The sequence below is a fragment of the Crocuta crocuta genome, unplaced genomic scaffold (assembly GCF_008692635.1).
Source record: "Crocuta crocuta isolate KB4526 unplaced genomic scaffold, BGI_CrCroc_1.0 scaffold80, whole genome shotgun sequence".
Classification (NCBI taxonomy): domain Eukaryota; kingdom Metazoa; phylum Chordata; class Mammalia; order Carnivora; family Hyaenidae; genus Crocuta; species Crocuta crocuta.
This window is the reverse complement of record NW_027527559.1, coordinates 2,662,316-2,677,374: the sequence shown is the minus strand read 5'-3', so window position 1 is coordinate 2,677,374 and position 15,059 is coordinate 2,662,316. Positions and strand designations below refer to the sequence as shown.

At 44.8% G+C, this 15,059-nt stretch overlaps 1 protein-coding gene across 1 annotated transcript in view; it reads right to left on the bottom strand.

The window, feature by feature from the left end:
- MMP1 (matrix metallopeptidase 1) overlaps positions 1-3,064 on the bottom strand; it is a 7,958-nt gene extending 4,894 nt beyond the window's left edge. Inside the window, exons 1-6 of the mRNA XM_077769704.1 lie at positions 2,882-3,064; positions 2,201-2,445; positions 1,959-2,107; positions 1,600-1,725; positions 500-655; positions 252-369 (exon numbers count right to left, since the gene is read on the bottom strand). Coding sequence (XP_077625830.1) covers positions 252-369; positions 500-655; positions 1,600-1,725; positions 1,959-2,107; positions 2,201-2,445; positions 2,882-2,989 — 902 coding nt within the window. The 5' untranslated portion in view covers positions 2,990-3,064. The remainder of the gene's footprint in view (positions 1-251; positions 370-499; positions 656-1,599; positions 1,726-1,958; positions 2,108-2,200; positions 2,446-2,881) is intronic.
- Between the last annotated feature and the right edge of the window lie 11,995 nt (positions 3,065-15,059).

Below are 15,059 nucleotides of genomic sequence, written 5' to 3'. Positions count from 1 at the left end.
ATTTTCTGCCTCTATTGTTTTTTTTTTTTTTTTCTTTTTTTTACCTGAGAGCCAATGGCTGGGAAAAGTCTTAAGTTCATTACATTGTACAAATGCAAGTAATTGCTTGCACTTAATCAAAACTATAACTATGTATGTAAACAGTGTAAGACAAATAATGTGTGAGGCACAGTAGTGGCGCATGGGTACCCATAGTCATGAGTGTTGTTATGGTTACAGGCACAAAACACAAAGAGGAATCGATGTCCTACCTGTCTTTAAAGAACATCAGTTCTCCCCGAATTGTGGTGATAGCGTCAAAGGTTAGCTTGCTATCACATGGTTGTGGGGTTTGGGGGCCTGTTGGCGGGACGGGATTGGAGGAGGGTCCTAAAGGAGAAAGAGATCTGGAGTTAGTTGTGCTGAGAAGCTGCGGAAACCACAAAGCCAGCTTCTTAAAGGGCCCCCCTGACGGCGGCTCTAACAGCCTCTTGTCCACAGTGCTCTGCCGTACACTCACCATAAAGGGCCTGGATGCCATCGATGTCGTCCTGAGACAGCTGCACATCATCGCTGTACTGGTAGTTGGGGTACATCAGAGCCCCGATATCAGTAGAGTGAGCAAGTCCAAGGGAATGACCAAACTCATGAGCAGCCACGCGGTACAAGTTGAAATCTACAAGGTCCAATAAACCCCATGCGATTATTTGAAGTGTTTTCAGTTTTGAGACACGTAATTGAGAAGCAGTCTACAACTCTCCAAGGACTCATGCTCAAATTTTTTCAGTAGCTTTTTGAAATATCTATAAAACTTTTTCCCAGAGGTGGAGGGAGGGAGGCTCTTATTAACAGTGAGGACCCAGGTTAAAGCCCAAGCTCCGTGTTTACACTGATACAATGACAAACCAGGCTTAGCTGACTTTGAGTCCAGCACAGATCGGTCAATATTGTCAGAGGTTAGATGATGTGTGTTATTTCAGAGAAGCGATGGAGCTCTGTTAAAAATCTTTTCCTCCTATGGACAAACTGATACATGCCTATGCTGGAAATTTTGGAAAATGCAACATTTACTCCCTTAATTTTCACATAATCTTATTAAAACTGTTAAACTTTGGTGTGTCCTTTTTTTGTTTCAAGTGTTGTATTTGTTTTTGAGAGAGACAGAGTGTGAGCAGGGGAGGGACAGAGAGAGACACACACACAGAATCCGAAGCAGACTCCAGGCTTTGAGTGGTCAGCACAGAGCCCAATGTGGGGCTTGAACTCATGAACCATGAGATCATGAGCTGAGCTGAAGTCGGCTGCTTAACCAACTGAGCCACCCACACGCCTCCAGTGTGTCCTTCTAACAACAACAAAAAATTCTATGTGGATGCCCTCAAGGAATATATTAAGGTTTTCAACATTTTCTTCACAGAAATTTCTGAGTGGCCTATTTGCAGCCAGTGAAATGTTTTTACTCACAGAAATACCCTTCTCTTCTGCTTTTCTAGATGTCTCATTAATTTTAGAAGTGGTAGTAGAGAAATACATACTTCTACTAATGTATTCTTTCAGTTCATTCTACAATGAACCAAGGAGGTGTGGAGGAATCAAGAGAGATGAGATTAGCTGACTTACCCTTGAAGTCATTGGTCCACCTTTCATCTTCATCAAAATGGGCGTCTCCACCAATATATGGGCCTGGTTGAAAAGCATGAGCGAGGGTTCCTCCGGGTCCATCGAAGGGAGAGTTGTCACGGTGATCTGCCAGAAAGAGGACGAAATAGGTGTCCCTCTTGGTTCTAACTGTGGCAAACCCAGGAAGGTTAGTTTCGCTAAGAGGCCAACAGATTCCCACCCATGTGGTACAGAGTCCTCCTTCAGCCTGTTAAAGCAACACTCCTCATGAACAAGTTCCCTCAGCTGCGAAGCTGAAAGGATCTAGGGTCAAGGCAAAGGCAAGTTGAGAATAGTTTCTGGGGACGAGCAGGGCTTACCTCCCCGGACAAAGGATATCATTATATCCGCTTGACCCTCAAAGACCTTGGTGAAGGTCAGGGGTGAGACATCACTCCAGAGTTTAAAGGCTTTCTCAATGGCATCGTCCACCTCTGCTCTTGGCAGATCTGGTGTGTAATTTTCGATCCTTCACATGAAATAAAACAGAGACATATCAGACCTCCTTTCTCATGGCTCTGATGGGGAATAGAGTCCTCACTCTGGGGCCCCTTCTGGTTACCTGTAGGTCAGGTCTGTGCGATCCCATCGAGGGTTCCCCTCCATGAGGACGTACTCAGCCACGTCGGGCACCCCACACCTGGCCTGCTGCATCACGTTCAGGGTGTCAGCATCTGGCAGCCCAGTGACCTTCAGCCCAAAGAATTCCTGCATTTCCTTCAGCTTTTCAACCACTAGGCTCTGGTTTTTCTGCTTTACAATTTTCTTCCCATCATTCTTCAGATTGTAGTAGTTTTCCAGGTATTTCTGATGAAAGATAAAATTATTGAGACACTGGATGAGAACTCTTTCTCTTTTCTGAAGATTGGCAATAAGGAGCTTTAGCAGAAGTGGAGCACCACTTTTAAAGACTGTGTTTAGATTTCCTGGTCCTTATTATTGGTGGAAACTAATTTTAGAATAGAAATCTCCCTACCGCTTGTTAGTAATGAATCAAAATTACAATTTATTTCTTTAGTTCCTGCTCATTCCAACTGGAAAAGGGAAAAGAATCTATACACAGCTGGGTACCGTTCTGTGGGAGAACCCACAAATTTCTCTTTGTAAGAAATGCACCCTTTAGTTATCAATAAAGAAATCTCATTTATTAAGCTCATTTATGCTGCTACTGCTACTCCAGAAAACCATGGGAAAATGTACAAAAAGGCACTTGCATTTCTAGTATCTGAAATTCAGCGTTTACCTGGACCATCTCCACATCTCGCTCTTGTGTTTCTGAGGTGCCTGCTGGGAAACCGTGGGACCCCACGTCCCAGAGCAGCAGCAGCAGCAGTAGAGGAAGGCGAGGCATGCTGACCTTTGCTTCTCTTCTCTGCTGAAGGCCTCTGAAGCTCCCCACCGGCCTGCTGCTCCAACATCTCAACAAGCAAGCTCCCTCTTTTATATACGTCGTCTGTTTCCAGAAAGCTGGAGGGTGGCTGACTCACATTTCATAACATCCTCTTTGATTAGCGATGAATACCTCCGGCAATTATCAGAAATGGTGATGTAATGCAGATTATTTAGATTCACTTGGTGTCGCAACCTTATGATTAATATCAAACAGTACGTGTGTGTGAAGGAGAGATGTTTGTTTTCCCCAATTCATGTCTATCCTTTTTGAGAAGGGCCTTAGCAGAGATCCTAGGGTAAGTATTCCATGATTATTTTAAAAGGTAGGCTTTGCTGCTTGACTCTGGGCTGTGAGGGGCTCCGGGTCGTAGGCACCTTGCTCCCAGGGCAGGGGGCAGACCCGCCAGGCAGGTGAGCCCCGTGATGGCCTGGCATGTGCACCGCGGCAGCTCGCAGCCCTACAGGCACTCACTTTGGGGCAGCTCTCCTGGCTTCAGCAGATGACCCTTCTGCCTTTGCCAAACCGCCGAGTACACTGCTTCCATAGCTCCACAGTCTCAGTCTTTATTTGGGCCCAGGATTTGAGAACCTTGCCTCAGAATGCCCCATCCACAGGTCTGGTATGAGCTAACTCCCGCTGTGTAGACAATGCCAATGGATCCTTCTCTGAAACCTGTCACAATGTACCAGGTGAGGCAGGGGCTGGCCAAAGACCAAGTCTTAGTGTCTTTATTGTGAGTCTTGCTGGGACAGAGAGAGAGAGAGAGAAGTAGGGTTCACCTGAAGGGGGTCTCAAGCTCATCAGCTGCTGGACTGGAACTCATGAACCATGAGATCATGACCCCAGTCGACGTCAAATACTTAACTGACTGGGCCATCCATCCCACTTCTGCTGTCTTATTTTTGTTTTTTTCATTTTTTTAAAAAATGTTTTTATTTATTTTTGAGAGAGAGAGACGGAGGAGAGCATAAGTGGGGGAAGAACAGAGAGAGAGAGGGAGACACAGAATCCAAAGCAGGCTCCGGGCTCTGTGCTGACAGCTCAGAGCCAGATGCAGGGCTCGAACTCAAGAACTGTGAGATCATGACCTGAGCCCAAGTCAGATACTTAACTGACTGAGCCACCCGTTGCCCCTCTGCTGTCTTATTTTTAGTCATCCTTGTTCCCCTTGATGTGAGCACATCTCTGCTCATTGGGGACTGGGCGGCAATTATTTATTCTTTCATGTATGCATTTGCTCATGTATTTTTGCATTCATTCATCCAAACGATCTTATTCAGCATCTTCTGTGCACCACTTCCCGTGGGAGGGGATCAATTAATAAACTGACATCGTATGAGATATCTTAAGATATATTGACAGAAGTCCATATAAAGCTGCTGGGGTTAGTTTTACCAGAAAGTGCTGGGACATAAGAGACTGTAGAGCTGGTCCAACTCTAAATTTCCTAACGTTCACTAACCCTCCTACCTCTATCATAGTTTTTGCCAAATCTTAGTTCCACCTGTAGTATTATTTTTTATTTTTCTTTAAGTTTGCCTCATTATAGGCTATCATGTCTGTAAAATCATAATCTAATGGTTATTATTTTTGTATGCATATTAAAATAAATACATGGCTATGTAATGAAAAGGTCCATTTGTGAGTTCATGCTGGAACATGTGTCTTGGGGGCATCCTTCTTGCCCTTGGTGAGAAAAGATGACCTAAACCTGTGGATTCCTGTACTCCTGCCCCGGTCTCTTTCCTAGAAAGAGGTTAATGGGATACAAGCTTGAGGAACACCTGTCCCCCCTCTTCCCCTTCAGCACCTGACGGTGCCCTGACTTTTCCACCTTGCCAGGACAGCTTTCTCTGAACTTTTGTCACCTTACCAACTTCCATTTTCCTCGCCACACTAGGAACAATGTCTTGTGTATAAACATTGCTTCAAGACATTTTGGATTGATGTGAAAGGGCTCATTTCCTCCCTAATTATCTAACCACAACTTCCTCATAAGTGGAGTAATATGTGAGTTCAAGGCCGCACGAGGAATTGGAAGAACCTCTCATGAAGTTGAAAGCCTCTCCTTCTCACAAACATGAGATGAAGGGTGGTGCTGACACCAAAGAACACCAGCAATTGAACTGACTTCAGTACAGGCAAGGAAAATACGAGAAAAAGCTCTTTATGTCTGATGTTGTGTTTGAAAAGTCAAGGATGGCACATCCCATCTGACTCTTAGGGAATCTGGTCAGTGTGAAGAGGGTGCACCTCACCCCGCAGGGCAGTGGGAAGCAAGGGTCACCAGGTTAACTCGAGAGCACGTGACCTTCTGGAACTGGGCAAGGAATTACAAAGATATCACCCAGGAAGAGTCTCATAAAATATTCAGTGTGGCAAGAGCTTACATACTCTACTGTCTACAAGTTTTCCAGTTTCTGTAAATGACAATATCCTTTAAAGAAAATCCCTTTTGGAAAACCAACTTGTAAACCAGATGAAAGCAGCAGTGCTCTGATGGACATAGAGCCATACCTACCTCACTCCCACCTGGTGCCCTGTTTCTTCTCTGGTAACGAAGCCCCCAACATCTGTGCCACAGTGAGGCTTCAGTGGAGTGGAGCTCAAAAGCCACAGGCCTAGCCCAGCCCCCTGGTCTTCCCCAGAACACCCTGGGGAGCAGGCAGGTTTCCCACAGGCCCATGGTCGCACCTCTGAAGTGATGGGGGGACCGGCCAGGGAGAGCTCAACCTTCCACTCTTGGTCTGGGTGTGGAGCTCCTGATCTAAAAGCATGTTTTCCACTGCAACCCCAGGAATGCTGGCATGGATTGGAAACTGGTTACCTAAAACAGCTTTTTGTTAAATGTCTTCCCCAAATAACAAAGAGTTTTAAGTTAAGTTTCGGTTAAGCAGCCAGCCTCAAAGCCTCACTCCTGAATCGTGAGATTTCCGGTTAGACATTCACAGCAGAACACATGCAACTCCTTGGCTAGTGCTGGCGTGTGAGAGATTTCAGAGTGGAGAGGAAAACATATAAATTGGGACCAGAAAGCGGGGGATGAAATCCTACCAAACCCTAGCAATGCCTGGACTTGGCAGAGTTTCCACGAAGCTCAAGACGTGTTAGAATTTTATTGCTTTTCATGTCTGAATGGTTTTTTTCCCCCTCTGGGAGCTTCTTTCCCCCCATAATCCCCTTTTGGATGTNCGGGGGGGGGGGGGGGGGGGGAGGAACGGCAGACTTAGGAGGGCTTTTGAGAGCATGACCACATCTGCTGACTCCTGACTATTTCCAAATAGGCAAATTATTTCCAAGATTTCCTTGGTTACTTCATGTCTGCATCTCTGTGGAAGGACACCAGCATGTTTGTGTTTTCCATGTTAGAATATCCATCTTGCTTTGTATTGTTTTATGCTTGAAAATTTAGCCTTTTTAATTGTATAATTCAGTTTGAGTCTCCTATATTTTTCTACTTCTTTGGTCCTAGAAGTCTTGAAATGACTTTTAGCCCGAGTCTTAATATTTTAATAATTTTTGTTTTGGGAGTGACATGAGGGAAAGCTTGCCCCAATCCGTTCATTCTCTACATGGTAGCTTCATAGACAACCACTCTGTGTGTCCCAGACACTTAACAGACACTTTGCACCTGATGGTCCAGTCGTCATGGTTACCTTCCAGGTAGAAATGATGGACGCATCAACCTGCAGTCACTTACTGTCACGTGTCTGTGCAACTCCAGTCCACCAACCTCCATGGTACTCTGTCACCGGCCATGTCACACTTGCCCTGGGTATAGAGACTTTGTCTCCCCAACAGAAATGCTGTGAGACACCAGGCTGGTTCCACTAATTCTGTCGTGTCTGTAATAATGTTTCCAAGCCACCACCCAATCCCTCAGCCCTGAAAGGATCTTAACTGAACCCTGTAGACCCCTTTATTTGCTTGAGACTGGGATGCATTTGCCAGGAAATGGAAATTATTGTTGAAAAGCCAGGGAGGTGGCACCATCCTCTTTGCTTAAGCTGATGTCTTCTACGATTTCACCCCTTCTCAATTTCGTGTGAGTGTCTCCTTTGGTACAAATCTTTTCTGTCAGCCCCTGACCTTGTCTGCTCTGTGGAATGCATTGACGACCACAATTCCCCAGACGTCTCTCTTCTCTTTACCATCAACCTTATTATTGAAGCTTGACCTTGACTTTAGTCCCTTGCTCTGGGCTCTCAGTGGTTACTAACTCCCACCACATGCTTTTTCTCCCTGCACATTTTTGGTTACTTGCTCTTCTTTACTGACATCTCTTCCTTTCCCCTTCCTGGGTCTATCCATTGACTAAGGTCCTGCTCTGAGTCCTCGTCTTTCCTCTCTGGCCTTATCCCAGGACAGAATTATCTCCTCCTGCAAATTCAGCCAATACCTCACAAAAATTCCTCCCTGAAGTCCAGTCCCAGTCTTTTCCTGGACTCATATCTCAGCCTTCCCTGCCACCAGGACCGCTCTCCTTGGATGCTATGTTCCTGGTGTCGCTTCCTTCCAAAGCAGGACTGTCACTCCTCACTGTTTAACCTCTTATCTGAAACAGAACCTCCTACACCACAGAGCTGAGTTCAAATATCAGCTCTGCCAATTACTAAATAACCTATGACTCAGTCCTTTTATGCCTTGATTTTCTCATCTAAAACATGGAAATAATAATAACATCCACCTTAGGTGGTTTTCTCAGGCTGAAAAATACATGTACAGTCTATTAGCGTAGTGACTGGAACACAGTGAGCAATACCTGCAAAAAGTCTGTAACTCGTTTTATGAATAAGATCTTCCAGTGGTTTCCATTATTAACCAAAGCAAACTGCGGCATCCAAGATCTGCCATGCTCGGAATTAACAGCAACCTCTGACCTTCACTTCGTAGTCTCCCAAACTACCTGAATGACTTTGTTTCTCAAAAGTGCCTTTCTCCCTCTCGGCCACCTGTCATGCTTTCTAGTCCCCTCTCTTCCTGCTTTACTAGAACCCCTCCCATTCCTCCAGGTCTTGCTCAGATGTTACTTCATCCCCAGCCTTTCTCTCTCCTCCATTTGTGAGGCAGTCCTACTCTGAGTTTTCACAAAACATTACACTTTCTTAAAGCACTTTTCAGGGCGCCTGGGTGGCTCAGTCAGTTAAACGTCCACCTTTAGCTCAGGTCATGATCTCGCGGTTCGTCCACCTTTAGCTCAGGTCATGATCTTGCGGTTTGTGGATTTGAGCCCCGCATTGGGCTCTGTGCTGACAGCTCAGAGCCTGGAACCTGCAACCTGCTTCAGATTGTGTGTCTCCCTCTCTCTGTGCCCCCCACTCATTCTCTGTCTCTCTCAAAAATAAATAAACATTTAAAAAGCACTTTTCACATTCTCCTGACCTCAACTTTGCTCCCTAATAGAAGTTAATCTGTTGGCAAGAAGGCCGGTGTTTTGTTTGTGTTTGTGTTTCTATCCATTCTCCAGGGCTTTGTGTACACATTTGGTTGATGTCTCACGAAAATGTTAGGTTAAATTCAATAGAATAGAAAAAGTGACACATTAACACTTTTGAGGGTGTCTCTTCTCTCAGAAAGATTTTTCAGTTCTCAAACCTGGGAGGAACCATCGTCATCATGGGGGCTTAAATGGTCAAACTCAAGGACTCACAGTGAACTCCCGAAGAGATTGTCATGATCAGTGACCACAGCACATGTGGATAAGAACACACTAATTGACGATGCCTCTGAATTTTATATAAAGAACTGAATGCACATAGACTTAGCTCCTTCTCATTTATTAGATACGTGCGACATGCAAGGCATTAGGCTCCATGCTAGGAATTGCAGAAATAATCAGATGATCGTTTTATTCTCAGAAGTTAATTCTCTCATGAAATGGACACAGCCTGATTACTGTATAATCATTTCTTGAAGTAGCTGTTAAAAGCTTTTGGTGTAATTTATATTATACCAATGAATACTTAGTTATGTAGGCACACATCTCCAAAATTATCATGTATGACAATAGGTAAACAAGATTTAAAACACATGCATGTACTTTGAAGCCAATTTGCCCCCAAACCCACTAATGGCCTAAACGAATTCAATCAAAGTCTCTTTTTGCTACTCACGTAAGCATTCCTCTATCAGTTCTGGTACTTGGTTCTTCATACCCAGCACAGGTAACATGTCTTGTCATGTTGGCGTAAGTAGCATTGATTGGGCCTTCTTGGAAGGCAGGTGGAGGGCATGTCCAGCAGCTGCGTGGTTAGACATATGTCTGGACAACCTTTCAATAAGCCTTCCTTGGAAGGTCTCCTGTTGGGTTCTGGGCAGCCAATGAGAGTCAAGGGCTCTCAAGCCAATCTGTACGTGAAAACACAAGTGTCAGTTGGGATTTGGCACAGGAGTAAGGCAACTAGTCAATGTCAGAGTCACAAATGACATTACAAAGTTTGAAGATCCATTCCATTACAGAAAGTCTTTGAATTGTCTCCTGAATTACCTCATGAAATAATTTAATGTTGGAAATCAATCGAAAAGGTCATCAACTTCTGCTCCCCTATTTTATGTTAGGTGGTCACTGATGTTGGAGTAACATATTATTTTCTAAATAAATTACATGCAATCAGAACAGGGTCTGTGACTGTATAACTGAGGAAGGAAGGGATAAAGAAGAGTTAGCTTTCTTGTTTTTATTATTAGCTGTCCTTTCTCAATTAAATTCAATGTAAGCTATAGCCTATTACCTTCTACCACATACTGTGGAGGCCTGAGCCTCTCATGGGTTCCATACAGAAGCTCAACAAAGACAGTGACCTCCCCATAGGCACATGGTTCCCCTCCATGGTTTTGGGAAAGGAGACTAGGTTCCCAGGCCATACAGCTTTCCAAAGGGGAGAATACGTACAGATATGTGACCAGGGCATAAGGGTGTGTAGAGAAACCTTTTCCAAAGTGAAGAGCCAGAAGCCCTTAGAAGCCTCTATCCTAAAAGCTACACACTAGAGCATTGGGGTGTTTTCTTCCCTGTCCTTGGAGCTCAGCTTGAGGTCACAGAGCCCTGCAAGTCCCCCGGAGTCCTCTGTCCTGCTGCCAATGTTGTAAGAGCAAATCTACATCCTCACTTATACTGCGGGGTTAGCACAGTCTCCATATAGAAGGTGACTGGTGTGTACTGCATATTTTACGTCTGTGTAGATATATATTGGTCCTCGTGACTCAGTATCTATAAAGATGCAAACCTATGTAACTTTGTATACATATATATACTTAACACTATGTCTGCAGAAGAATATATACATACAATTCTATAGAGAATATATGTCATGGGATAATATATTGGGATGTAAAATTGCATTTTGTGTTTCACAATTTCCCCTGACCTTGCCAAGCACTCTGTACTCCCTAGTTCATGGGTGTCTTCAGGACTGCAATTGAAAGTGACTTGATTGAAAGCAATATCTTTTTCCAACTTCTGGAAAAACCAGAGATCATTTGGGGAGGTTATGCCAAGCATCTTCAACGAAGAGGGTAAACGAACCAGTTCTGAGGGAAGCATGAGACAGAGAAGCAATTTCCTTAAACTGGAAACAGAACATTTGGACAGTTCCACTAGGCATGAAGACCCACACTCGGCTTCCAGCTCCCTGAAGCCCCCCTGGTGGCTGTGGGTGGCACTAGGGAGGCTAGATGTGCCTGCAGTTTGGGAGATGAAAACACATTATCTCCTCTGAGGCACCAGTAGGTGGCTGTCTTCTTCCAAGCTCAAGTTGCCTTCCAATACCAGGATTTGCTCACAGAACAGTGTCTTTCTATTGCAGAGAGGGGCACGGTCACCTTGTATTTGGGGAGGAGATGGGTGAGAGAATTTCCTTTAAGGTACCCTCCAAAAGGTGTGGTAGAAAAAGCACAGCATTTTGAGTCAAATGACACGGGTTTGAATCACAGTTGAGCAATCTTGGATGTTATCATCTGCAAAAAGGAAATTATAATGCCTAGCCCATTCTTTTTACGATAATGATTAAACTGGCAGGGACCTCATAAATTGAATGACTGCATATGGTAATTATCGTTACCTCCTGACCTTTGAGACTGCACGATCAAGTACTACCTTGGACACAAGTTAACCACGGGTCACAGACATGAAATAAAAAGATAACTTTGCCCTTAGAATATTAACCAAAATGTATACATGCATTACAAATTTGATTTGCTCTCACTGACTGATAATCCGGGAAGCTTGGCTGCAAACGTAGACTTATAATAGATGTACACAGATACAGAACATAGGCCACAGACAGCCTTCTGATGTGAAAGAAATCTAATCTCCATGTAAGGCAGGTTTGAATTCAGAACTTGATTCTGCAGCTTTTAAGAAAGAAATCTGTTTTCGTGTAAGGACAGATTTGAATTCAAAATTCAATTTTGTAGCTTTTTAGACCTGAGGCATATTAACCTTTCTGATACCTCATTTTCTCACATACAAGATGTAAGCAATAATATTAAGATTTTCCATGATTGTTTTCGGGATATGCGAATCCTCAAATGCAGTTATACGCCACGCTCACCACCTGATGGCTACTCAATGAGCATTCATTTCCCCGCAAGGGAGAAGACACCTAAAATCATCTACATTAGCCATCTTACGTTGGACATGAGGAGACCAAGACCCTACGTTTTCATTTGTTTTATTTCTTGGGAGAAAAACTATTGCAACTTTGAGTTCTGATGAGAATATGTCAGTATACCAGATATTGATAATAAAAAACCTATCTATGATGTAAATTAATTATGATTCTTGAAGAAACTGTTATTACGCAGTGAGGTACAGCAAGTCAATGGCAATATAATTTTTGGAAAGTGCACATAAACTAACACAGAGAATTACCTCCTTCAGTAATTTTGGAAGCTCGCTCAAGAAGCAGCCATAGTCTAAGGTGTAATATCATCACCCTCATTGGCACGGGCTAAGTGTGATTCTAATACTAAATGGCAAGATGGCAAATTTCTTAGTTGCATAAATCATGGCCCAGAAGTCATATGTCATACATACTCACCTTTAATTTTACCTTGGGAAAGTGAAATAGTTTCCTCTTAATCATACTAAGGAGCTGTTATTGATAAACACAGTTATGTTATGAATCAGTTGTTCTGTGGCCTGTCACTTATCAGGACCATTCCCAGGGTGGAATTTCCTCCCAAAGCAGCTTTGTTTTCTACTGACCAATACAGAGGGAACGACGGATGTGGATTCTCAAGCAGCTCTCTGGTAAGTCTGGAAGGCCAGGGTACTTATCCACCCAATTCTACATCCCTGTCTGAAGACTTTTAATCTACTTCAGAAAGGCTTAGGAATTCTACTGTGTGTGCAGGAGGTAATGCTTGCTAAAGTTGATAATTCAGTTTATTGTTCATAGCCTGATGACTTCTCTATGAATTTACTGCTGAATTATTCACTGACGGAGTTAATTAATCAACATGTTTTGGGGAGCGTTTTCTCTGTTGTTACACTTATTAGTTGAATGTAATGCTTTTAGTTATGTTAGCAAGTTGAGTTCTTAATATTCTTCCCTCTGCAATATAACTCAGGAAAGAAAAATCTTCTTTTCACTATAGTCAAACCAATTATTTGTGATTCCCCAGATATGGATAAAGATATGCTATTTCCCATGTCTTTGCACCGCTGCATGTGCTGTTCCCTTACCTTCCATGCGTGGCCTGCTGGAGTCCTATTGGTTGAAGAACATCTAGGATCAAGCATTGCTTCCTTCCCAAACTCACTCATCCATCCATCCATCCATCCATCCCTCCATCCCTCCATCCATCCATTCATTAAAAGCTTACTAAGCAATTGTTAAGAGGCAGGCATGGTGCTGGGCACTGGGGACAGTCCAGTGTAGGACATATTTGAGGGCAGTTACAGCTCATCTTAGATTAATGGGTACACGTAAGAGGAAGACTGAACACAGCCTGAAGCCAAGGTGGGCAGGTCAAAGAATGTATCCCAGACAAGGCAATCTCTGTGCTGGAACTTCAAGAGCAAGTCAGCTGGGAGAATGACATTTTTGTTTTCATTGGGAACCATTTTATTGGAGAGAATGACCGACTTAAATAAAAGGAAGTTTATTTTAAAGAATCTGAGGGATCTTGTGAAATCCAATAACGAGGACAGACTTGAGGGGATAGGCTGAGAAGGCAGATCCCTCCAACCCGTCAACCTGCTGTCCCCCAGGTCCCCGCTGTCCCCATATCCCCGTCCTGTCTCTCACCCTGAGGATACCTCACTCCAGCTGACACCCAGTAGGGAAGAGCATCAAAGTGCTGTGGTTGCTCAGTTTAGACATTTTCATAGTTTGAATGTGAATCACAGGCTGTAAGGGCTTCTGCCAACAGAGTTATTTACTGTTTTTCCTTCTTTCCAGTAAGGAAACATGGACCATAAAGTGTCCCTTTCCTGGTAGGCTTTAGGCAACAAGAAGTAACCCACAACTTTAGATACCTTTAATTTCCTTCCCAAGACCCTAAAACTTTGCCCTCAGAGAGCTCATGGCCGGAGATTCAGTAGTGGCACCTGGTGCTTCTCACCTCATGGACTGTTGGCTTCACCTTGACCTTATACCTTCCTCTGTCCTGCTGGTCCCCATCAACAGTTCTACACATCCTCTGAAGGTCGGTGGTTTGTCAGCCAACTCCCAACTCAGGTCTAAGCCAAGAATCATTTTGTTGAGAGGTTAATTAGAATCGATTTACAATAAGAGGCTTGGGGAATCTCATGGAACACACTCTCGGGACAGCCTTCCTGAGGAATGGAAGGCTACAGCCTGTCTCTCCCTCTTGTTCTTAGCCTGAGCCTGAATGTTTGCTGCGTTTCCTTTTTCCATAGACCCTCTTCCTCTTTGCTCAGTAAATGTTTGCCGTGTGAGTTTCAGCTTAGAAACACCTCCTCTGAAATCCTTCCCTGACCTCCCCAAACACTGTCAGTCGCTGTGTGTCTCCGCAGCTCTGCATGCATGCACTGAGCCGTGTCTGTGGCCCGCTCGGTATTCTGGTGGCCCATTCACTTTTTTGTCTCTTCTGCTGGAGGATAAACAGAAACCTCGTCTGAATGCATGCTCCTCCCTCGCCCAGGGCCTGGCCGTCTTAGACACTCAGTAAATATCTGCTTAAGGAATGAATAAATCAATGAACGAATGACACCGAGATAAGTCAAGTCACGGTCAAACCCATTTTCTTGCTTGAGAGCCAAGTCTGGCTTCGCATCTTAGGTGCATCTGCCAGAGTGTTCGTGACCCCCCGTCTGGGGTACTTCATGCCTTCCTGCAGGTCTCCAGGCTCAACTCTGGGACCCTGGACGAAAGTTCTCTGCAGACACCTCTCTCCTCTCTGTTCCTGACCCACTTCCTACAAGACCGATCCAGTCCACTTTCCTCATGGGATTCTGTATGTTGTCACCTTAATCCGTTCCCTTCCTCACTCACTTTTGCCCCATTTTCTCCCTGACCTGCTGAGTCACTCTTCCACCCACAGTCTGGTCATCATTGGACGCTCCGTCAGAGTTTACACGCTCCTGCCCCAAACTGCCCGGGCCACACCCCTCTCTAGGGCAGGCACACTGTGTAGACATAGTGCCCCTGGGCGCTCACAAGTAGCAGGAAGAGGCAGCCTGTAATTGCAGATGTGATACACCTGTTATCCTGCTGCGATTTACTGACGACTGTGATGCTTCCGGTCTGTACTTGGATGAAAACACACACTGCAACCACACAACACGCCAGAAACTGACCTGTGCTGTTCCTCCCACAGCTCTTCCTCACAGCGTCCCGGGGGCGCCAACTTGGTGGCCTCCCCTCCAACTGCTTGGTCGTTCTGACCCTTCTGTTCTCACAGTTCACAGCCTGTCCGTCACTAAGTCCCGTGGGCTTCTGTCCAGATAAGCCTGAGCGTGTGTCCGCGCGTCCACGCTGCGCGGGTGGGAGCCTCCCCCCGTCCCCGGGCTCCGGCCCCTGCGTTTGCTCCCCTCCAGTCACATCCAGCCCCACCTACG